General features: G+C 45.4%; 2 protein-coding genes across 3 annotated transcripts in view; both read right to left on the bottom strand.

The window, feature by feature from the left end:
• Positions 1–12214: 12214 nt before the first annotated feature.
• LOC144254378 (ubiquitin-conjugating enzyme E2 D3) lies at positions 12215–12744 on the bottom strand. Its single transcript, XM_077797473.1, has one exon. The coding sequence runs from the start codon at positions 12705–12707 to the stop codon at positions 12264–12266; it is 444 nt and encodes a 147-aa protein (XP_077653599.1). The 5' UTR covers positions 12708–12744; the 3' UTR covers positions 12215–12263.
• Positions 12745–17665: 4921 nt separating this feature from the next.
• The window catches only part of Galnt10 (polypeptide N-acetylgalactosaminyltransferase 10), a 246371-nt gene continuing 238671 nt past the window's right edge, over positions 17666–25365 (bottom strand). For both annotated transcript variants that reach the window (XM_077801874.1, XM_026388324.2), the window contains exons 11-12: positions 22425–22574; positions 17666–21638 (exon numbers count right to left, since the gene is read on the bottom strand). In XM_077801874.1, the coding sequence (XP_077658000.1) occupies positions 21480–21638; positions 22425–22574 (309 nt within the window). In that variant the 3' untranslated portion in view covers positions 17666–21479. The remainder of the gene's footprint in view (positions 21639–22424; positions 22575–25365) is intronic.

The raw sequence follows: 25365 nt of genomic DNA, 5'->3' as shown, positions 1-25365 counted from the left end.
CCCTTCTAGCAGAATGCCACGTGTCATCTCGACTGGTCTGTGGCCCTCAACACTTAGCACACAGTAAGTGCTTAATATGTGGTAGTTATTATTTATACGTTTATGCTCCTAAGATTCTGTTGTACCCTCAGTTCAGATTTCTTTTTGTTGGAGGAGATATCATATTGCTAGATGGCAGGATGGTACTACTTATCAGCCTGTTGCTCAGTTTCCACACAGGTTGCTTCCATATCTATGTGCTCAGAAATGATTGGGGAAAGTACTTGATTATTTTATTGCATCTTGTCCTTGTAAAGTTGTGACAGAGCTGTGTGTGGTGGTGTATGCCTGTAATCCATAGGGCATGGGAGGTGGAGACGGGAGGATCACAAGTCCAGAGCCTCAGGTTTGGGGAGGCAATAAGCAACTGAGTGAGACCCTGTCTCTAAAAAAAAATATGAAATAGGGTTGGGGATGTGGCTCAGTGGTTGAGTGCCTCTGAGTTCAATCCCTGGTACCATACCCACCCCCCAAAATAAAATAAAATAAAGTTGCGGGACAGAAAAGTGAAAGTCCCAATAGCAGTGATAAAAGTGTGTGCAGATCAGGCAAGTGAAAAGATAACTGTAGAATGGGGAAAAATGTTTGCCAGTCATGTATCTGATGAGGGTCTTGCATTCAGAATACAGAGGTTCCTTGACTTAAGATAGGATTCATTCAGATACACCCATCCTATGTTGGAAATAGTGTACATTGAAAATGTATTTAACACATCTCACCTACAAACATCCTAGCTTGTCAACACAGTGCACCATAGACTATTGGTGGCTCACCCTGTGACTGAGTCACAGCTAACTGAGCTGTGACTCATTGCTACTGTCCCAAATTGAGAGAGAGCGAGAGAGAGCATATGCTGCGTATTGGTTGCTTGGGAAAGATCAAAATTCAAAATATGATTTCTACTGAAGGCATATTACTTTTGCACCATCTGAAAGAGAAAAATCCTAGGTCAAAACATAATAAGTCAGGAACCATCTGTATATAAAGAGACAACACAGTTAAAAGGTGAGTAAAGAGTTTGAAGAGGGAAACATTTCTCCCTATTTTATTTCATGGCAAATAAACCCATGAAAAGATGCTGAACACCACTGATCATCAGGTCAATGCAGATCAAAACTACTATTAGATATTACTTCACATCAACTAGTGTAAGGGGGGGTCCGGCGGAGCGTCGGAGGGAGAGACCACACACAAGAGACTTACTCCATGCAATTGGCAAAAGGGGATTTATTGGGGATCCATTCCAGCGCGCTGGGACTCTGTGCCCACTCAAGAAGGGAGCGCAGCTCAGAGCCCAGAGCAAAGGTCAAGCAGAGCTTAAGTACACTTTTTGGAGAGGGCGGTGGGCTTTGCATACATCAGAACAAATCATCATGAGGCGCGGGGAAATTGAACAACAACTCTGAGATGTGATTGGCACATTCATTGGCGGGAACCGGCCGGGCGGCGGTGATTGGTCATTCGTAAGCGGGTTACACATTCAAACTGATTGGTTCGGGCCCTGTGAGGAACTGCCCTAGGCTAAACGGCCAGTAGGGCATTGTTTTAACTATCTCAGGAATCTGGGTGTAACAGAGGAACTTAATAATACCTAATCTTTTACATTCAAGCTTTCCAGCTTAGAAACTTTACCCTTTCACTAGCATGGCTAGTGTTACTAAGATGGACAATTCCAAGTGTTAGTGAGGGTGGGGAGAAATTGAAATCCCCACACATTTGCTGTAGCATTGAAAAATGATGAAGTTACTTCAACAACTGTATAGTAGATTCTCCAAATGTTAACCATTACTTTATTACCCTGCAATTCTACCCTTGGGTATTCACCCAAGGAAATGAAGCCATCCATCTGTACAATCACTTTTACATGGTTGTTAACAGCAGCATTTGAAAAACCAGCCTCTACCTCAGAGCAAAGCCTGTCCAAGGAAGGGACATCACCTTTGTCCTTGGAAAAACCCACAGAGCACTCCTAGGCACATTCCCACCCTGCTAAGTTGTTTATCTACAAATAACAGGGGAGATCTGCTGGTCCAGGTGTCCCTGACTCAGTCAGGCTAGGTGGGGATCCATAGCAGCCCCCTAGCAGCCACCAATTAGACAGGGAAATACCAGGGATGCCAGATGACCCTCCCAGTAGTTTATGGTGGTTGATAAATGTTGGGAAACCATGTAGTTCAGCACGTACTTTAGAGTTGTTATTTGATTTTCCCGCGGTGTGTGATGATTTGCTAAGAGATGCTATGATGTATGTGAAGTCCCTGCCTTCTCCAAAGAATGTATAAAACTGCTGCAAACCCTGGGCTCGGGGCCTCTCAGCGTCACCAGTTGCTGTGTGTGCGCGTGGAGGATGGAGCTAGCTCGAAATAAACACTTCTTTGCTGTTTACATCGATCTTGGTATCTGGTGGTCTTTTGGGGGTCCCGAATTCGAGCATAATACATTATTTATAATAGCCAACAGGAAGGAACAAATGTCCGCCAACTAGTGAATGGATAGACAAAATATTCTGACCATGGAATATTAGTGGGAAATAAAAAATGAAGCACTGATGTTTGCTAAGTGTGGTTGAACCTTAAAAATACTAAGCTCAATGAAAGCAGCCAATCACAAAAGACTACATATTGTATGATTTCACTACTATAAAAAGTGATTGGCCAGAAAAGGCAAATCCACAGGGATAGGAAGTAGATGAGTAGTTCCCAGGAGTTGAAGGAATCCGAGGCTTGGAGTGAGCAGTGCCTATGATGGGTACAGATTTTGTTTTTGCAGGGACAAAACATTCTGGGGTTGAGGATATAGCTCAGTTGGTGACTGCTTTGCTTGCACAAGGCCCTGGGTTTAATTCCCAGCACCACAAAAAAACAAACAATACAAACAAACAAACAAAACCCCCCAACATTTTAGACTTAGATATTGTAAGGTCCTTTGTTGAGAGCCACAGCCGAAGGGGCCCCAGCAAACTTCCAGCTGCCAGCAAACTTCCAGCTGCCGGCTGATGATTGGCTCACAGCGGCCCCAGCAACATCTAGCTGATTGGCTCCCATGCGGTGATACTCATTGGGCTGTTTCCCTGCCCTTTCAAACCACGGAGCTGCTCATTGGGGGACTTCTTTCCTCCGCCCACGCGATCCAGCCAATCGGCCTCAAGAGCAGGAGGATTGTGGGAGGTGGAGAGGCTGGTGTTGGGGTGAGAGGCTTGTGGGAAGCCGGTGGTGGCAGTTGGGCTCTGAGGGTTTTTTCCTGAGGAGCTGTTTTGTTTGGCCTGTGTGGTTCTAAAAATAAAGTTCGTTTCTTTTGACAAGTGGCTCCTGAATTGTGCCCAGCCAGACTGCGGCAGTCCTTGCAGCTGCCATTTTAAGAAAAATTTCGCTTTCCCCCAAGGCATATCACCAGTCCCACATAGCAACCCCATTCCTAACCTGCGCATTAGGATCCGCCCAGCTCTAATCCCTGAGCCTGCCCCATAAAGTCCGGAACCCCAAACCTGTTTTGCCTCTCTCCATCTATGGAGAGTTGGCCTTTGACGAATAAACTCTCTTGTGGATCTCTGCCTAGTCTCTGTCTTTCATTTCTCGCTCGCTCGCCTCCAGGGTCCTCATTTTCCTTTTGGATAGCTGTGACAATTGAACAACTTTGTGAATATACTAAAAATGTTGAATTGGACATTTTCTTTTTTTTTTTTTTTTTTTTGGTACTAGCAATTGAACCTGAGGTGCTTAACCGTGGAGCCACATCCCTGGCCATTTATATATACTTTTTTTTTTTTTTTTTTAAATTTTGAGACAGGGTCTTGCTAAGTTGCTTAGGGCCTTGTTAAAATTGCTGAGGCTGGCTTTGAACTTGCGATCTTCCTGCCTCAGCCTCTAGAGTGGCTGGGGTTATAGATGTATGCCACTGTACCTGGATTTAATTGTTTATTTTAAATGAATGAAATATATAGCATCTGAGTTATATCTCAATAGCGTTGTTTAAAAAGGGATATGTGCCTCATAAACTCTTTGATATAAAGACAAGAAATCATTAGATTTGTTGAAAGGGTTGAGTCTTTAGCCTCTACTGGATGTTCTTAAACCTGTTGCTGGTTCTTTGATTTGTCAAGGAAAAAGATACAATTGGAACTCTATCATTGAAGATTGTGACTAAAAGTGAAAGTACAATCAGAAATATATACCAGTTTTTACTCTTAGGTATAGATGTGCCTTTGTTTACAGAATGAATATGTTGTTTGATTTTTGTACTTTGGACATTAGTCACATTTTCAGAATTGAATTATGTGTGCATTTAGGGGCTGTGCATACTGCGTAATGGGGAGGCATGTGATATATGAGCCCTCTTTACTTCCTCTTTCTTTCCTTCTTTGGTACTGGGGATTGAACCCAGGGCCTTGTGCATGCAAGGCAGGCACTCTAACAATTGAGCTATATCCTCAGCCCCACTTCCTGTTTCTTTTCTTTAAAAACACTTTCAAATTATTTTTGATGAACATACAATAATCTTCCATATTGATGGGATTTGTTGTGATATTTCAATACATGTATACAGTGTGCCCCGATCAAATCCAGCCTCCCTGTATCCACTCTCTTCATTTCTTTAATGCTAGAGCATCATGCAAACTTTTTCTAAAGAATAAGTCAATAGATACTAGGAGGCTGAACATAATTATTTGGGTTTCTGGAAAAAATCCAATGCCCAAGAAAAAAAGTTAATTGTTTTTCAATACTAGAGATTGAACTTAAGAGTCTTACCCATGCAAGACAAGTGCTCTTCTGCTGAGCTGCATCTCTAGCCCCCTACATCAGTCTTTTTTTTTTTTTTAAATTTCTGTTTCTCTTCTTTCGTATTTCTTTCTTTTTTTTTAAGAGAGAGAGAGAGAGAGAGAGAATTTTATTTATTTTTTATTTTTTTTGGGTGGACACAACATCTTTGTTTGCACGCGGCACTGAGGATCTAACCCGGGCCACATGCATGCCAGGTGAGCGCGCCACCGCCTGAGCCACATCTCCAGCCCTACATCAGTTTTTTGTGCATTTGGTCAGGAAAAAATAAGCCCTTGGAAAGCTGTTTTATTTTGGCCATCAATAAATAGGCAAATTATTGTGATGAGAATATTGGGTTATTAGTCCATCTCACAAAACAGCAATTCCAGAGTTTCATTTAGTTCCTTTGGTTCATCAGCAGCTCAACAATACCAGAGGTCCAAATCAGTTCTGCTAAGAGCTGAGGGAGAAATGATGGGTGATACAAGCAGTCTGGTCCTCCTGAAGTCATGCAGAGGAGAAAGACATCAAACAGTGAACAAATGAAGGAATAAAAATAATGATATACTGTTCATGGATTCTGCTTTTATAACTCACTGTTCACAGATTCTGTATTTGAATCCACTTACTTGCTAAGTATATCTGTAGCCTCAAGTTCAGTGCTCACAGCACCTTCAAGCTCACTTTGAAATGCACATGCAGAGTGCACAAAAAAACCTGAGTTGTCCCCTAAGCATTCCTACAGAAGGATTGTTGGAATCCTGACCCCACCATGAGGTGTGGCTTGGGAAGGTGGTTAGTTCATATGGGTGGAGACCTTGTGGATGGGGTTAATGACCTTATAAAAAAGACACTGGAGAGCTCCCTCCTCCTGTGTGGCATGTGAGCACACAGTGAAGAGAAGGCAGCCTATGAACTAAGAAGCAGGTCCTCACCAGACATGGAGTCTGCTGGCGCCTTCATCTTGGACTTCCTACCCTCCAGAAATGTGAAAACTGAATTTCTGTTGCTTAGGAGGCACCCATGTTATGCACGTTGCTATGCCAGACTGCACTAAGGCACACAATCCCAGCCAGGCATGGTGGCACATGCCTGTAGTCCCAGTGGCTGGGGAAGCTGAGACAGGAGTATCATGAGTTCAAAGCCATCCTCAGCAAATGCAAGGCACTAAGCAATGCAGTGAGATCCTGTCTCTAAATAAGATACAAATTAGCATTGGAGATGTGGCTCAGTAGTTGAGTGCCTTTGAGTTCAATCCACAGTACCCAGCACCCCCATCCCCCATCCCCCCCTCCAAAAAAAAAAAAAAAAGAGAAAGAAACAGTCCCAGCTGAGGCTGAGTGAGAGGAGATCCACCTTCTTGGTTTAGCTCTCTCACACAGTGACCAAATGTTTTTTTAGCTGACAGGTTAGTATCACAATTTTGTTGACAGTTTTGGTTTAAATAGTCCCCAGACAGAGTGCCCAAGGGCTACTGGGGTGTCCAGCCATGCTGCACCTTACAGAGCAAACACCCACCAGATAAGCTGCATGGGGAGGGAGCAGTGTGGGCCGTGAGTTCAGTGTCAATGAATCAACGATAAAGATCTGAAAAGGAGTTTCTAAACAGAAATGCACATTACAGGAGGCAGGGTACTGATGGCCTGGTGAACATGCCATGACCAGAGCCGCCCTCTTCCCCTAGGAGCAGGGTGGTTGCTGTTCTGTGTCCTCGGAGGCTTGACAAGACAGCCATCACGAGTGACGGGAACCTACTTCATGTCAGGATGAGTGCTATGAAAGACTGGGGATGATACAGAACGATGAGCATGTGGCCTGTTTTTAAAAAATAACTTTTATTTATTTGTGTACTTATTTTTATTTTGAATCCAGCCCCTCCTACGTGCTAGGCAAGCGCTCTACCACTGAGCTGCACCCTCAGTCCTGTGTGATCTGTTCTTAACAGGCTGGTCAAAGGAGGCTGTTGGGGACAGGTGCCGCAGTCTGGCTGGGCACAGAATAACGGAGCCGCCACGAGGCACTTGTAGGTTCAAACAGGAACTCCTTTATTGCCCGAACTCCACCAGCACTCCCCTTGCACTCCCCTGGGAACTCTCCCAGCTCTCCCCCGGGGGCTCCTCATGGAACTCCACAGGAACCCTGCGAGAACAAGGGGAAATTCCAGGAGAACTCAAAAGTAGCAGGCGCCTGAGGCAGCAGGAGCCACCCTATTGCTGGATAGCAAGGGTCCATATACAACTGAATACACAGCCTGCCCCAATCCAGCATCATCCAGTCACAGCAATTATACACAGCTTAACTTAATTAACATCATCTTAGTGGCTTGCTGGTGTCACCTCTCAACCACTCCTTCTGGCAATGCTAGGCACCATCCCGACTCGGCTATGGCTCTCAACGGACAGGGTGACCTAAAGGATGAAAGAACTTCAGAGCCAGAGGAGACCAGTTCAAGCAAGGGGGACAGCTGGGTCCCTGAAGAGAGCAAGCCATGGACTCTGCAGGGACCTGGAGCTGTGCTAGGAGGTGATGGAGAAGGAGGCCCTGGGATCCGCTCCCATGGGCCTTTTGGGCCAAGTTAAGAAGTTCAGGTTTCATTCTCAAGACCCAGTGTAAAGTTACAAGCTGCAGTTTCAGCAAGGCAACTTGTAAGGGTCCGGCGAAAGTCGGAGGAAGAGACCACCAAGAGACCGGCTCATGCAACAGCAAAAGGGGTTTATTGAGGATCCAATCCAGCGCGCTGGGGCTCCAGGCTCACTCAAGAAGGGAGAGTGGCCAAGAGCCCCGAGCACGGGTTGAGCAGTGCTTAAGTACACTTTTTTAGGGAGGGCAGGGGCTTTACATCCATCACAGTCTCCTTTAACAAATCACCATACACTGAGGGAAAATCAAACAACGACTCCCAAACATGATTAGTACATTCATTGGCGGGAACAGGTCGGGCAGGAGTGATAGGTCAGTCCTAAGAAGGGGGGTACTGCTGAGAGCCATTGCCAAGTAGGAATGACGCATCGAAATTTCCTTGCCAGAGTACCCCATGTTGCTTAGAGGAAGGACTCGTGGAAATGGACATTTGAAGTGACATTGCATGTATGTTTGAGAAAGGTGACCCTGCTCAAGGACCAGGGTGGATCCGGGTTTAAGGAGGATCCTACTGGATTTGGGCGGATCAGGTTTTAGGGAGTATCCCGCTCCTTGGGTTTAGGGGTTCCCGGTTTAGAACAATCTGGGTTTAGGGCTGTTCCAGGTTTAAGGTTATTCCTGCTGGGAATAGGGCGTATCCTGCTGCCTGAGTTCCTGTTGAGTTCTCGTGGAATTCAGAAAGTATTTGGGATTCAAAGCCTGGCCCAGAACGTGGATTTCCTCAGAACGTGTTTGTAGAGGGCCGGTGTGAGTTCAGGAATAAAGAATTGCTGTTTGAATCTACAAGGTGTGTGGTGGCTCGTGATTCTGTGCCCAGCCAGACTGCGGCAGGGTACATTCAAACTGATTGGTTTGGGCCCTGAATGCCTACGTGCCAAACTGCACAGGGTCCAGGTTATTTAACAACTAAATGGTCAGTATCCGGCATTGTCTTAACTGCCTCAGGAATTTCAGGTTCTGTGTGCAGTTCAGAAACTTTACAATACCTAGTCCTTTACATTTTAACTCAGGCTTTGCAGCTTAGAAACTTTACCCTTTCAAACTGAGAACCACTATTGGCCAACTATTCATGCTTCAATAAATATTTAAATATTTATCAATTAAAAGACCAAGTTCTTTCTTTTCTTTTTCTTTTTTTTTTTTTTTTTTTTTTTTGGTATCAAGGATTCAGCCCAGGGCCCTTAACCCCTGAGTCATATCCCCAGCCCCTTTTTAATATTTCATTTTGAGACAGGGTCTCACTGAGGTGCTTAGGGCCTTGCTAAATTGCTGAAGCTGCTTTGAACTGTCCATCCTCCTGCCTCAGCCTCCTGAGCCGCTGGGATGACAGGCCTGCACCAGGGTGCCCACAAAGTGACCAGGTTCTGAAACTGAGATTTCCCCCAGAATCTGAACAAACCCAGAATTCAGACCTGTGCTTCCAGGCTCACCCCCAGGCAGCTCGGCTTGTGGCGCTGGTAAAGGCAGCTTTCCATCCCCTTCCTGACCCCCAGGCCCAAGCCAGCAGGAGGTCAGCGCTCCTTCACTTCCAAGTAGCCTAAGAAGGCAGGCTGTAGAGTTGTGAAGAACCTGCTTTCCCGAGGGTCCACTGTGCATTCTTCATTTCCACGGCACCACGTGTGTTTGTGTATGATTGTTCCCCTGCCAGCCCCGAATGGAGTCGGGCTCAAGGGAACAACCCCAGGCTGGCCTGGGCACCACCTTGTACCCTCGGTATCCCCCAGCTGGGCAGCCCAGGCATTGAGGACACACAAGAGGAGCCAGTGCCCCAGGGCCAAGGTTGGCAGAGCTGGAGCAGCTGTGGGAGGGAAGCTTTGGGAGCTGAAAGTTGGACCCACTTGCAGCAGAAGGCCAGGATCCCAGGTCTGGGAGACACCAGCAAAAGAACTGGGAATGAGTCCCTCTCCCACCGCATTGCTGAGCTTGGGAAATAAATCCTTACCAAGGCCAGGGTCACGGGGAAATACTAGATGCGGTATTTATAGAACAATAAAGTCCAGGTTGACCTTGATTTAATCTTCCTCCCTATTTTCACGTGGAGAATCCAAATCCAAGGGAAGGAACTTTCTCGAGGGCACACGGCATCTCTGCCCATGCGAAGGGCTGTGGGCTTGAGGGAGGAGGAAAGGTGAACATGTATCTGAAGCCCCATCCCTTGTCCCTCCGTCAGTTCCTCTAACACCTACCAAGTTCCCATTAAGCTCTGGGAACATCTAAGACCCGCTCACAACCAAATACAGAGAAAGGGGTAGGTAACCTGAAACTCGGACAAACTGTCCAGTTTTTTTTTTTTAATTGTTTCCCAGTAAGTGCGTCAACAACAATAACCAGAAACTCCCTCCCTGTGCTGGGTTCAGTGATTTCAATACTTGATTCCACTCTCACTTGCAGGTTTGGGAGGAAAAGCCAAAGTGGAAGAAAAGTGACATCCCCACCGGCATCCTCCCTCCTGCCCCCTGGAGGAAGGACCCCCTCCCCCCAGTGGCCAGTGTCTTCCCAGTGGCACCAGAGAACCAGCTGCCCTGGAGCTGATCCTCACTCTCCAGCTCTGGGCACCTACTCTGTGCCAGCATCTGGAGAGGTCACTTCCTTGCTCTAGATGTCAGCCAAGGGCACATCTGCTGCTCTCTCTCCGCCCAGTCAAAAGTTGCCCAGTGGTTTCTGTTGCTTTTAAATAAAGGTGAGAGACTCTTTAAGATGACCCACAAGGCTCTGTAGGGTCTGGCTTCTGTCTCCACCCCCTTCCTGTTCTCCTCTTTACCTTTCTTTCATCCTAGTCCATCCTCACTCATCTTCACACCTGTCAAGCTCCTACCATAGGGCCTTTGCACATGCCTTCTCCCTGGATCTGGAACATTTTCCCTTCCTCTCCTCCTCCTCCTCCTCCTTCTTCCCCCCCTTTTCCTCTTCCTAATAAGAGGAAATGATTTAAACATTTAGAAGAAAATAAAGATGCAAATTTATCTTATTCATGTGTTTGAAAAGAGTTTTCAAACAAAACCCCAAAGAAGTTACAAAAGAAAATATACATTTGGCTATATGCAATTTGTGTGCAAATATAGGATAAAGTTTTACCATCTGCATATAACAAACTATTCTTTTGCACTGACAACAAAGGAACTAAAATGTTACCACTTGCTCCAAACTACCAACAGTTCTTCAGCTCTGTTCTACTTTTTTTTTTTTTTTTTTTAAATGGAGGGGTTGGGTTGTGGCTCAGTTGGTAGAGCAGTTGCCAAGTATGTGTGAGGCACTAGGTTCCATCCTCAGCACCACATAAAAATAAATAAATAACAAAGTTATTAAAAATAATAAAAAATGGAGGTCAAATTCATTAAAGCATTCAATTTAATGGCTTTTAATACATCACTACCCATCACTACCTCTGGATTCCAGAATATTTTCAACACCTCCAAAAAAAAGCCCATGCTTATTAGTATTAGTGACTCTCAATTCCCTCTTTCTCCTACTGATGACAACCACCAACCTACTTTGTCTCTATGGATTTGCCTATTTTTTTTTTTTTACCATTTCATATAAGCAGAACCATATGTTAATGATCTTCAGTATCTAATTTCTTTCAGTTAGCATGATATTGAAGTGTGTGTCAGTACTTTACATCTTTCATGACTAAATAATATTCCATTGTGTGGACATATGCCACTTATTTGTACATTCAATTTGCATTTCCCTAATGACTAATGTTGTTGAAATCTTTTTGTGTTATATTGGTATATATATATATTTTAATGTTTATTTTTTTAGTTTTAGGTGGATACAATATATTTATTTTTATGTGGTACTGAGGATGGAAACTCAGTGCCTCACGCATGCCAGGTGAGCATGCTACCACTTGAGCCACAACCCGAGCCCTATATTGGTATATGTTTCATGGCGATTTGTACATCTTCTTTGAAGAAAGGCCTGTTCCAATAGTTGCTCATATTTTACTTGGGTTATTTGTCTTATTGTTGCATTGTAAGAGTTCTTTGCATACTCTGATTAGAAAATATTTTCTCCCTCTATGTTTGTATATTCACTTTCTTTTCAAGAATCAACTCTTGGTTTATTGTTTTTTTTTCTAATGTCTTCCAATGATTTTTGTTCTCATCCCTATCATTGCCTTGGGTTTGGTTTGCTCTACTTTTTCTAATTTCTTTTCTTTCTTTCTTTTTTTCTTTTTTTTTTTGAGAGAGAGAGAGAGAGAGGGAGAGAGAATTTTTTAATATTTATTGATTTATTTTTTTAGTTTTCGGTGGACACAACATCTTTATTTTATTTGTATGTGGTGCTGAGGATCAAACCCAGTGCCCTGCACATGCCAGGCGAGCGCGCTACCGCTTGAGCCACATCCCCAGCCCTTCTAATTTATTAAGATGGAAAATTGTTATTGACTTAAATTGTGACGAGAGGCAAGTAGTCTACCAATTGAGCTATATCCCCAGCCCTCTTTCTTTCTTCTTCTTCTCCTTCTCCTCCTCCTCCTCCTTCTTCTTCTTCTTCTTTTGAGAAAAAGGAAAAAGGTTTATTGCTTTGCTAGCAAAGGAAAAACACAGGGCATTTGTCCCAAAAGCTGTGATTTTTGCCCTTCAGTAAGAACAGGAGGCTTTTATCTCTTTCTTCTTTTTAATGTGGACATTTACAACTCTGTATGCCTTGCTACATCCTATAAATTTGACATGTTGTATTTTCATATTCTTTCATCTCAAATTATTATAGCCATACTAGCTCTTCTTTTGGTTATTGTTTCTTTCTTTCTTTTTTTTTTTTTTGTAATTTAAAGTTTATTCCAGCTATAATGCAGGTTATTCTGACTTTAAGGTAGCATCACATGGCATACTTCTGAGTCCATTCCCGAGATATTCTGTTGTACTTATCTCTGTCTGTTTTATAGATCCGTGCAATCTCTGGCACTAAAGGGTCATCTGGGTTTGGATCACATAGCAGTGAACAAATGGATAAAAGAACTTTAGAAATAGTTAAAGCAGGAGACCATTGTGATCTTAGAATATCAAGACAAATGCTGCCATTACTGTTAATATTTGGATGATAAATTCTTGTTGTAAATGCAACCTTAGGTGGTTTGAAGGGGTAGTCTGTAGGAAAATGAATTGTCAAAAAGAATACACCACCTTGATATGGGCTGTCATTAGGTCCCATAATTGTGGCTTGCCAATGAAACATATCATCCCCAACTGGACCTGCAGAACATTGTGCTGGAGGGTCACGGGCCAAATCACTAAGTTCCTTATTAATCCGTTTCAGCGACATAGTCTGTGCTTTTCGTCTGGCTCCTCACTATCTTGGTGTGTGCTCAAAGGTCCGGCCAAAACTCTTGATTATCCTGGCGGCAGGGAAGGATTGTCTCTTCATTTCACACCGGCTGTGCCAGACACAGGCGCAGAGGGGCCGGGGCTTCCCTCAAGCTGCAGCCTCGGCCTCCTCCCCATGGCAGCTGGTGCCTCCCGGGCCCTATGGGGCTCACGCACACCACCGGTTATTGTTTCTATGGCATATCTTTTTCCACTTTTTTAATTTTCAACTTGTCTTAGAATCTAAAATGGGTTTCTTGGGGCTGGGGATGTGGCTCAAGCGGTAGCGCGCTCGCCTCCCATGCGTGCAGCCCGGGTTCGATCCTCAGCACCACATACCACCAAAGATGTTGTGTCCGCTGAGAACTGAAAAATAAATATTAAAAAAATTCTCTCTCTCTCTCCTCTCTCACTCTCTCTTTAAAAAATAAACAAATAAATAAAATGGGTTTCTTGTACACAGCTATCGTTGGGTCATTTGAAAAATGTACTGCCAGTTTATGTAACATATGGTATATGTTTCGTGGCCTTTTGTACATCCTTTATGTATAAAGTTTAATACATTTACTGTTAGAGTCTGTAAACAGGTCAGGATGGCGCCTGGCATTTTACCAGGGGGAGTGGTTTGTGAGATGGTGCCAGCGAGCCATTAAGTGTGGAGATTCCTTATTGGTTGACTGCTGTATCTAGTTTATGTTAATTAAGATAAGCTGTGTGGAATGTATATATACCCCTCCTGTCCTACAATAAACGGCTCCCACTCCTGCTGTATCAAGTTGCTCGTCACACCCCCCCCCCTTAGTTTGCTGCAGCTGGACTGCGGCAGATGGTGGCCCGTATGGGGAGCCCCGGGACACTCGGGGGGTAAGTGACGAAAAAGCTGCCTGTCCCTAGATAGGACTGGAGCAAATCTGCTCGCCCCTAGGCAGATAGGGCAAGAGGAAAAATGGCCATTTCGAGAAAATGGAGAAGATTGATACAGTATGTTTGTGTCTTGTTTTGTCTTAAAATGTTGTATTGTCTTTATGATGAAAATATGGAAGGGATGAAAAGTAAATTACTAAGGGAAAAATGCACCCCAGTGGTACCAAGAATAGTTAGGGTATGTGTTGATGGAAGCCCAGGAACTCTAATCAGAAAGAAGAAAGTTCAGAGGAGGAAGGATTATCAGGAAAAAAGTTGCAGCAAAAGGCTATTACTGAATACTTTTTGTTGCTGGAGGGTGCATGAATCTGTGCTGTGGCTGCCACGTGTGCGAGCCGGTCATGGCGCAGCAAGGACTTTCCAAGCAGCGGCATCCGGCTCTTCCCTGCCCCCCGCCCAGGGAGCGGGAAGCCACTGTGAGAGCCCAAATCCAGACCTGACCCGGAGGCAGTCTCGCAAACTTTTGCTCCCTGTGCCCGGAAGCAGTTTGAGTCCCGGACTCTCCCCAGGGCCATCTGGGGCTGCCCGGGATGCTGCAGGTGGAAGACCGCCCACCCGTGTCCCTGAAGTTTGATTGCTTCCGAGGCCAGTAACTACAATGGTTCTCCCACACCTGGAAGCTAATGAGTAATGAGCGCCATTAAGGCCTATTTCAAATGTAAAAAAACCTTGAGATAATGTACTAAATTGTTCAGAAGGTGCCTGCTGGAATACTACAGGATTTTCTTTAGCCAGCATTGTCGGGGTTCCTGCCTTCGTCCCAGTGCCGGTGAGGACGAAGGTGAAAGAATTTCCAGTGTTGCTGAGAACCAGAGACTTTGGATCAAGCTAGCTGCCTGTGGAACTTACCTGGACTGTGATTTAAGCTAGCTGCCTGCAGAATTTACCCGGACTGTGATTTACCTGGACTGTGAGTTAATCTATTGAGACACTGCTTTACCTGGACTGAGACAACAAACTGTAATCTACAACAAATTGTAACTCGGTATCTTTGCTAATAGTGTCATTGCTGGTATAATTTTTCCAAGGGCTTCTTGCAGGGACCCATCAACTGGCTTGGTATTGTGACATTTTGTATCCTCCCCTTCTGCTCATAGCAGATTATTTATGGTGTTTGTGTAAAAAACACTATGGTCATTATTTAAATTAAACAAAAATGGGGAAATGTTAGAGTCTGTAAACAAGTCAGGATGGCGCCTGGCATTTTGCCAGGGGGAGTGGTTTGTGAGGTGGCGCCAGCGAGCCATTAAGTGTGGAGATTCCTTATTGGTTGACTGCTGTATCTAGTTTATGTTAATTAAGATAAACTGTATGGAATGTATATATACCCCTCCTGTCCTACACTAAACGGCTCCCACTCCTGCTGTATCAATATACACAAATTGCTCGTCACCCCCCCCTCCCCCGTTAGTTTGCTGTAGCCGGACTGCAGCAATTTACAATTAATGTAATTTCTGATATGAAAGTATTTATTTCTGCCATTTTGTGCTCTCTCTCTCTCTCTCTCTCTCTCTCTATATATATATATATATATATTGCATATGTATGCATATATATATATATATGCTATATATATATGATATATATATATATATATTTTTTTTTTTCCTTGCAGTGCTGGGGATTGAACTCATGGCCTTGCACAGGCTAGGAAGTACACAACCAGCCCTTGCTAGTTGTTCATTGTGACTTACTTAAAAAATATTTTTCAATTCCTCCATTGTTTGCTTTTGTGTTAAAGACATTTCCTAGTGTACCATTTTAATTCCTTCCTTCCCTCCCTACCTTTGTTTTTGGTACTAGGAATTAAACCTAGGGGCGCTTTACCACTGAACCCCCCCCCCCCGCTGCCCCCCTGGCCCTTTTAATTTTTTATTTAGAGACAGGATCTCCCTAAGTTGCTTAGGACCTCACTAGGTTGCTGAGGCTGGTTTTGACTTTTTGATCCTCCACCTCAGCCTCCTGAGCTGCTGGGACTGTAGGTGTGTGCCACTGTGTCCAGCCCCTATTCTTTTTAACTACATATTTTAGGCTATTTTTTTCAGGCATTGCTCTGAGGATTACAATTAACATCTTAACTAAAACCATTCTAGTCTGGCTAATCTCAACTCATCTTCAGTAGTATTCAGCAACTCTGAGGCTCCTCTATAGCTGTGGTTTTCTTGTCATGTTACTGTCATATCAATTTCATCCTTCCTTACACATGTGTGTTCAGCAAACAAGTTCATAATTATTGATTTATGCATTTTTCTTTTAAAATCAGATAGGAGAAAAAAAGAGTTGCAAACAAACCAAAGCACCATTTGTACCACTTCTGTGCTCACTTAGTGTTCACTTTGACCAGTGCCTTTGTATTTCTTCATATGGATTTGCACTGCTGGGGCCCAGCCACTGGGAGGTGGTGAGGTGGAGCAGTGGAAGGTGGAGGAGGACAGAGGGTGGGGTGTGTTCCTACCACCCCTTCCTGTCTGGGCAGCAATTTTTGTGGGGGAAGCCCCTCTCCCCAGTTTGCTAGTCCTGAGGTGCCTCACTATCCTGGTTGTTTCCTTAATGCCAAACACACTTGTTAAGCAGGTCCTTCATTAAACCCTCTCCTGTCACCCTACAGGTGGGCTGGCTCATGCCAAGGTGACTCTGCAGGCCCTATGACCTCCTTGCTGACTCCAGCTTCTCATGACATAAGGCCAGGTGGATGTCTCCTTTCTAGAACTTACCACAACCCTTGCTACAAGCTCATTTAACAACCATTTGATCGACATCTGTTCCCCCTATGAATCTGTAGGCTCCACACAGGCAGAGAGCAGGTCTGTCTGGCTTACCCTCCTACAGGCTTTCTAGCAGAGCTTCTGGCCTGAATACATATGTAACATTTTTGTCTTATCATTTCTTGGAATTCTCCTGAGAGTCCGGGGACAACGGGTACAAAGGCTGTAACAATAGCAGCTCCCCACATGTCTCCAAACTACAAAGTAAAACGGTGTGAGGATAGCATGGGGCGGGGCTCATGGAGACCTGGATCATCATGTACCACTATGTCACTTTGGATCAGGGACTTCTCTGGGCTCCTGTTTCCTAATCTGAAAAACTAGGACTTTGAAAGCATGTTCTGAGGCTTTGAGGCCCTTTACCAAGACCCTCTGGTTCTAGGGCTCAAACCTGCTCATGGCCTGGGTTCCCCCTTCCCCATGGTCAGCCTTCTCCAAGCTGCGCTCCACAGTGCACTCTGGTGGGCCCTGAGGGACAGCACCAGGACAGCTTCTGCTGGCTCACCTGCTGGACTCAAACACAGGACTATTGGTGGAGCAGGAGAATCATCCAAAACCTTGTCTCTCTTCTGTGAGCTGAAGCCTCGAAGGGGATGGATGTGTATACTAAGATCTCGCTGAGGTTTTTGTAGAGCTGGGCTGGCCAGTGCTCTCCCCATCAAATGGTATTAGACAAATCTAACACCAACAGCACAGAAACGTTTGCTAAATAACTACTTGTGATTGATGAGTAGGCATCAGAAATGAGTTTAGCCTTTCCATCTCTTATTGTCACTGCTCTTCAGAATTCCTCCACTCCAGGGTGTAGTCTCTAAGAAACTTGTGGGCTGCTCCACCAACTCCTTGGGCTCTACTCTCATACACATAGGAACTCCTTCTTGCCTCAGGGCCTTTGCACTAGCTCTTCACACTGCTGGAACTCCCTTCCCCCAATTATCTCTTTGTTCACATTCCCTCAACTTCTGGCTTTCACTTAGACGCATCCCTTGACCAGTCAGCTAATGCTAGCCCCAACCCCAGTCTCAAATATCATTGTTTTAATCCTACAGAGTCCTATTTGCATCTGAAACAGTCTTTGTTGCTTTAGGTCTGTCTTCCCCACTAGAGTGATGGCTGGTGGATTTTGTTCAGCACCCAGCAGGGTGCCTGAGTGCTGAACAGGTGCTCAGTGATGTGTATGCAGTGATCAAATGGAGAACGGCACACAAGGAATATGCCAGAGACCATGTTAGAGAAAGTCTGGAGGTTTACTCAGCAACAATCACAGTCACAATTATACATGGAAAGTCATTTCTTCACAGAGGCTCGCTTTTCCAGGCAGGAGGAGAGAGGTTGGTAGTCTTGAGCTTTCTCTACAGAATCCCTGTCTGAATTTCCAAATATTCCTTGCCTGGGACCCCCTTGGGATTCTGGTCTTCAAGCCAATAACAGAGCAGGAACCTGATCCTGTTGGCTGGCACAGCTGTGTCAACGCCATTGGGAGCAGATGTTCAGAAGACTTTGTCACTAGGTATGTGGGTCCTACTCCCACCCAGAGGCACTCAAGATCAAGTTTGAACTAAAACACAACTTGGACTTTTTCACAAACAGCATCAGTCGAAAGCAATAAAGAATTCCAGAACAGAACCACACTCCTTGCCCCTCTTCTTTCAAATCTTCAGAAAATATTAAAAATGCAAGGCCTTCTAGGAGTTAAGATCACCCAACCTGTGCAGCTGAGATCTGTCAAACAAGGAACCCCGATTCCCCAGTTCCCTGTAAAGTGCTTTGCTATTCTTTTGAGACTTCAGAGACTAGAAAAATGAAGATTCACAGAAGGAAATATGGAGCCATCTTCTAGGACATCACCTGTTTCTTAGGTTGAAAAACACTGGGCACGTAGGAGGTTTGAAAAGGGGATGCCACGTGGGCTTTGGAAATCCACGTGCTACATCTTCAACAAAACTGCTCTTTCTGTCCCAGTGGGCCCTTGGGTCACATCTCCCCATCAGGTATCTTCTGCAGAGGTACCCACCCCTGTCTCTGAGCTTTCTTCCAAAAGGAAGAATCAACAGTTTCTGGACTGTTTTCAGATTGGAAGCTCCAATTGGAGGCACAGCTGGAATGGCTTTCATATATATGCTGCAAATCTAGCCACCTTCGAAGACCTTGTACTTAATTACCAGCAAAGATGCTCTTTGCATCCCAAAATGTTCCTGGAGTCCTGCTTTGGAAAGCTGCTTGGGGGAGAGTCCGCATGGTCACTATACTTTCTAGCCACACCCTGTTCTGTCACCTCATCCTCCAAATAGATGCTTTAGAGGAAAATGGGCCCTCATCTCACCTGTTACCTGGCATCTCCACAGGCTCCTGGCTGAGCTGTATTGAGTATCAGCTGGGATGGGAGCAGAAGCCTGAATTCTTGAGACAGGTGGTTTCCAAAAATAAGGTCAGACAGCGAGGGGCTTAGTATTTGCAGTCAGTGGAATTGAAACAATCAAATCCTGTCCTCCTGCCCCTGTTACTCAGCCAGGTCTCAGGACCTACTGGAGAGGGTTCAGCAGTTACAAATGCCAGAAAGCTCAGAGGACACGCCTGCCCTGCTTATGGTGTGGACCAGGCAGGCTAGGAAGAGAACCAAAGGAAAGCGAAGGGGAAGGAGACTACCTGTGGCCCCTGCGTTCCTCGGGAATCCTGTCCTGTGGAGAACTATCACCCACTAGGAGCGGGGCCATTTGGCAATCTAGCCAGTACCCTACGTACCTTAACCCTACGGTGAGGGACAGGTGGAGCACTCTGTTTGGGAGTTGGGGTGGGGGCCACAAGCATGACCCAAACAAGGGCCCAAAGAGGCAAATCAAGGCTCCTCTTGGGGGCTGCTAAGGCCCTTCTAGGGAGGCCACAGGCCAAACAAGTTGCTGAGCTGCCCTTGAATTTGCAGTGTTCATGCGATGAGCCGAACAACTCTGGCCTCTGCCCTTGGGGGCCTCTGGGTCTCAATTTCAGGCCCAATGTTTCCTGCTTGAAATCAGACATCAAGAAACACACTCATCCCACGGGAACTGCACACACCATCAAAAATGTTCCCCTCCCCCCACCCCTGCCCCTTTACGTTAGTCTAGCAAGGCACTAGGAAATGGTTCAAGTTTAGGGATTTGCTGTACATTTGCATTTTTTTTCTTTTTAAAAGGCACAGTTTTTACTTTAATGATGCTGCATTGCTCTCCCACACTTCAGCTCCCCAAATCTACATGTTCCTGTCATCCTCTGTTGAGATTCCAGAGGGGGCCTCCTCTTTTGACTCCCTTCAATAGAGGGCCACCTCTGAAGATATAGCACTCATCTGCAAAAGGACACGTGGGGTCAGCAAGCAAGCTCTGCGAGCACAGGCACCGCGCTGGAAGCGGTCCTTTGCCAGTGACACACTCAATCTGGGAGGGGGTGGTTGGGAGGGTTCCTTCCCCCCACCCCATGACTGACGGCCTGGAGATCAGCCGGCATCTCCAAGGCAGATTCGTGGCTGTGTTCCCAGATTTCTGTCTCGGTTACTTAATTGGTAAATGACACATTGGAGTGACCCGAGTCTAACTGGAATACTGATTTCAAGTATTTCCTGGGCTAGCTGGTGGAGCCATAGGTTGTGGAATGTGATTTTCGTTTCTCAATCAGTGGGTGGCAGGCTGGTTACAGAAATGCCTCCTATCAGTTTGGGAACCCTCTTAGAATCTGACACGTAATTAAACAAAGCAAAAGGTAAATGTGAAGGGCTAGTGGGTATACCTGGTTATGGGACAACAAGTTCTTTTCTCCACTGCCTGGGGACGGCAGCTGTGGGGATGGAGGGAGGTTCCGGCCTTCTGGTCATTGCTGAGCACTGTGCTGTACCAGAGCCTCTGGTGGCAGCTGATAGACACAGGTCCCCCACGCCATCTCGCCAGTGCCTCCAACCTTGGGTTCCACAGACAGTCCACGGGCTGGGGCTGCCTCGACTATACCAGACCTGCCTGCTGCTTTAATCAGAGCATTCTAGAAACCACACTGGAGGCTAGAATTCCAGAATCCTATGGAACACTCTGGTTTGGATGAGCCGCGGAGTTCTTTAGAAACTCCAGAGTTCTATGAGAACTAGAACCACAATGAGGTCAGAGGTGTCTTGCCCACAGTTGGTCGTGGAAGCTTCCAGCTTCTGGGCAGGGAGCACCTCACAGCACCCGTTCCTCTCCTGAGGCAGGGACTTGCCTGGGAGAGAAAGGGAAAAGGAAGCGTGGGTGGGGGGGAGCTCAGCCTCTCCGGTTTGGAGATCTACTCGGCCTTTTCCAAGGGCCCAAGGCCATCTGAACCGGCCCCTAAAGCTGGTTGCAGGGCTGTCCTGTTCCGGGGGAGCATTGAAATGGGCATTTCAAATACCCAGAGAGCCAGAGGGAGACAGCTCTATGTTCATGACTGCAAAGGAAGGTCTGGGGTCCCTTTTCCGACCCCATGACTGCCATCTGGTCAGCGTTCGGTATTGAACACTCTGAGGGTCACAGGTATGGCCTGTGAGTCACCTTGGGCTTAGAGAAAACAGAAGCTGGGCAGGACTGGCAGTCACCCCCTGACAGAGGCAGAAACCCAAAGGGCCCAAGGAGGACTTTCCCCTTCTGCTGCAGGTGGGTGGCCTCAGTACTAAAGGCTGACGACCGCACCAGGCAGATACTGCCTCTCTCTAGAGCTTCACATGTGAGAGCCACCCGAGGGCTGCGCACCCTTGTAGGACTCATTTTCGGGGAGCTTAGGACTGCCATGGGATTCTCCCACACAGTGCTCCAGAGAACACAGTGGGGGTTAAAGTGGGCTCTGCCTTATTGTGGGGTCCTCTGTGGGGTCTGCTCAATACCTGACCCCCATGACTCAGGGGCTGAAGGACCAGCAGACCCTTTGCTCCAGCTTCAAGAGCACTCTTGCCCTGACCCACTTGGCCGGCACCTGGCACACCATGGTGCCCCCAGAAACCCAGCCTCCTCAGAGGAGGGGGCTTCATGAGCCAGAGGGACCTTCTGGGTCTGCCAACGGGACTCGAGGGCTCAGTTTCTGTTGAATTTTTCCAAGACTGTTGAGTTGGTGTGTTCAAACAGCCACTGCTGGGTGAGAGAGGAGGGGTTGCAGGTATTCATGAAGATTCTGTGGTCACTTTCACTGCAGTCCATGCAGCTGCCACTGACAGGGTGGTAGAGGGTCTTGTCCTGCAAAACAGGGAGGGGCTCAGCCAGGAAGCGCTTGGGGACACCAACTAACAGCAGCAGCAATAATGTCAACAAGTAGGGGAGGAAGTGACAGGCCAGCTGCTCACACACCTGTTGGTCTCCCCCAGGGCACACAGCCAGATGTGGCCCAGTGCCCCCCACAGCTGGTGTCACCCCAGGCCTGTGTTCTGTCCCTGTCCCTGGGCAGAAGTCATGCATGTCGCTTCCAGACCTGGGCCCTCCACACGGCCTGCCTCCAGTCAGGTCTCACTTGTGCTCATGGCATGGTTGTGCCTTCTTTTTAATGGACTCAGTCAACAGGTAAGATTTGGAGATTTCACATAACAACCTGGGTTTCTGACTTTTTCTCTTTTTGCGGGGTGGATACTGGGGATTGAACTCAGGGGCACTCGACCACTGAGCCGCATCCCCAGCCCTATTTTGTATTTTATTTAGAGACAGGGTCTCACTGCATTGCTCAGTGCCTTGCCATTGCTGAGGCTGGCTTTGAACTTGTGATCCTCCTGCCTCAGTCTCCTGAGCCACTAGGATTACAGCATGTGCCACCACGTCCAGCTGGTTTCTGATTTCTCTTGGTTGGAAATGGGGCAAGGTAGGTCTGTGGAGCAAGGGAAGGAGGGGCTGGGCTGCCGGGGGAAGCCGTGAGGAACTACATTGCTTTAAAACAATTTATCTGGCAGGTTGCCTGTCCCCACCATCCCCTCATTCCCCGCCACCACCCATTGCCCGCATTCCCCCCCAGCCCTGCGGTGTATCTTGTCTTACTTGTCGGTATTTCCACAGCTGGTTGCCCCTCATGCTGTGGCAATCATAGAGAGTGACCGGGCTGGTGTGGGAGACGGCGTCAAAGCAGAACTTCTTGGTGTGCTGAGGGTCTCCGGGCCGGATGTCCTCTCTCCAGGTGAAGGTGAACACCTGTGCACACAGGGACATTACCGTAGAGACAATAAAGTCTGGGAATTTTCTTGTTTTCCTCCATTTTTTTTTAAATTTGGAAAAAAAAATTTAAACACATAGGCCAAAAGAGAGCCAACTGAAATTACCTCCTGTTCTAATTACCCAGCTTCAGCCAATCTTGTTACACTGTGCCCCCCTGGCTCCTTCTACCCACATTATTGTGAAGTTAATCTCAGCTAGCACATACCTCAGCAAGCAACACTTGAAAGTGACTACTGAGTCCTCAAGGTCATCAAGCACCCAGACTTCAAGTGTTCTTAGACTGCCTTGCCAATTTTTTTTCACAGTTGGTTTGAATCAAGACCCAAACTGGGTTCACCTTGCATTTATTTGATGAGCACCTACCCCACACCTCCCCCAGCTTTATTGGAGAATAATTGGCATACAGCAAAAGGCACACATTTAAAGCGTCATGTGATATGGTGTGACATGTTTATACTTCAAACAATCATCAGGATCGAGGTAATGAACAGATCCATTATCCCCAAAGTGTCCTCATGCTCCTTGGTAATCTCTCCCTCCGGTCCCTCCCCACCATGTCCCTAGGCAACCACTCATCTGCTTTCTGTTATTAGAGCTTCATTTGCAATTTCTAGAATTTCATAGAAAAGGGTGCACACAGTGTGCATTCTTTTTTGTTTGATTTCTTTTCACTCAATGGAATTTCCTTGAGATGCATCCAGGTTGCAACTGCATCTATCAGCAGCTCATTCCTTGTTTTGCTCAGTGGATTTCACCGTGTGGCACTTCATTTACTGGTTCTTGGACATCTGTATTGTTTCCAGTGTTTGGTTATTAAAAAAAAAATCTACAATGAACATTTGCATATAAGTCTTTGTAGGGACTTGTTTCCTTTTCTTTTGGATAATTACCTAGAAGTGAAATAGCTGGCTCATATCATTGATTAATGTTTAATTTTCCAAGAAACCGCCAAACTCTTTTGCAAGATGGCTGTACCATGGACATCCCCACCAGCAGGGTACAGTTCCAGTTCATCTGTATCCTGCCAACCTTGGATATGGTCAGTCTTTGTACCAGGTGTGCAGTGATGTCCCACTGTAGCTGTAAGTTCCCAGTTCTCTAATAATTAATGGAGTTCAACATTTTTAATATGCTTATTTGACACGCCTCACGCCTTCTCTGGTAACATGTCTGTACAAATCTTTTGGTCTTAATTTTTTAAAATTATTGTTATTGAGTTCTCTGAGGTTTTATATATTCTAGATAAAAATCTTTTTCTAGATATAGGCCTTACAAACATTTTCTTCCAGTCTGTGACTTGCCTTTTTATTCTCTTAACATTTTTTTTTTTTTTAAAAACAGACATTTTCATTTTGAAGACAGTATTTTTTCCCCCTTTGGTATTGTACTGTTGGGATTGTATGTAAGAAATCATTGCTTAACTCAAGGTCACAAATTCCTTTGCCTAAGTTTTAAAAGTTTTTTCAGTTTTAGGTTCTATGTTTAGGCCTCTGTGCCATTTTGAGTTAATTCTGGTATGTGGTATAAGACATATATTGGTTTTTTGCATGGATATTCAACTGCTCCAGCAACATTTGTAGAAAAGACGTTTTCTCCTTGGAACTGCCTTTATACCTTCATCAAGACAAGTTGTCCTTGTATGTGTAGGTCTGTTCTGAATTTCATTCTCTTCCACTGATCTGTCTTTATGACAGGATCATACTATCTCGATGACTGTTATTGTAGAATATTATCTTGAAATCAGGCAGTGTTTGTTCTTCAACCTTGAGTTTCTTTTTGAAAGTTGTTTTGGCTATTTGAGGTCCTGTGCATTTCCACTTGAATTTTAGAATAAGTTTTTCCAATTTCTTCAAAAAAAGTCTTCTAAAGTGTTAGAATGGTGTTGATTTTTTTCCCTATGTTGCTCAGGTTGGTCTTAAAGAGTGGGTTCAAATGATCTTCCTGCCTCAACCTCCCAATGAACTGGGACTACAGGTGTGTACCACCCTATCTTGCTTGTGTTACATTTACATATTGGTTTGGAAAGATCTGATTTTGATTGTCTTCCTTTGAATATGGTATATATTTTCATTTATTTAGAGCTTCCTTAATTTCTAACAATAATGTTATATAGCTTTCAGTGTACAGGACTTTCACATCTTTTGTTATAGCTAGTATTTGATATTTTCTATGTTATAGTAAATGCCCCCCCCCTTTTTTTTTTGTGTGTGTGTGTGTGGTGCTGGGGACTGAACTGCACACAGCCCTGTGCCCATGTTGCAAGTCTGAAAGGGAAAAAGGGAAGGAGTGGACCAGTGAGGTACCCACAGAGGGGACCCAAGGCAGGTGCTGAGGACTGACCTGTGGGCGGGAAATCCCTGCCTTGTGTGTGTGAGGCAGGCACTCTACCAAGTGAGCTATATCCTTAGCCTGTAAATGCCTGTTTTTTGTTAATTTGATTCTTCAGTATCAGTATAAAATGATTGATTTTTGTATCTTGCAACTTTGTTAAAACTCTGTTATTAGTTATTATAGCTCCTTTGTAGAGTCAAAAGAATTTTCTACTTAGATGTTCATATAGTCTACAAATAAAGACAGTTTTTCTTTTTCCTGTCCGGTCTGGATGACTTTAGGCATCATGTTGGCCACAGGTTTTTCAGAGATTCCCTTTGTCAAAGTGAGAAAATTCCCTTCTACTCTTGGTGTGCCAGGAATTGTTGGATTTTGGCAAACACTTCTAAATACATTGAAGTGATTTTATGTTTTTCTTTTTCAGTTTGTTAATATG

The sequence above is a fragment of the Urocitellus parryii genome, chromosome 1 (genome assembly GCF_045843805.1).
Source record: "Urocitellus parryii isolate mUroPar1 chromosome 1, mUroPar1.hap1, whole genome shotgun sequence".
Lineage (NCBI taxonomy): Eukaryota > Metazoa > Chordata > Mammalia > Rodentia > Sciuridae > Urocitellus > Urocitellus parryii.
Note: the sequence above shows the minus strand (reverse complement) of the source record. Positions and strands in the feature narration are given on the sequence as shown.

What these genes read in the sequence shown, in the direction of transcription:
- LOC144254378 (XM_077797473.1), bottom strand. Translation starts at nt 12,707, where the DNA reads ATGTCGCTGAAACGGATTAATAAGGAACTTAGTGATTTGGCCCGTGAC.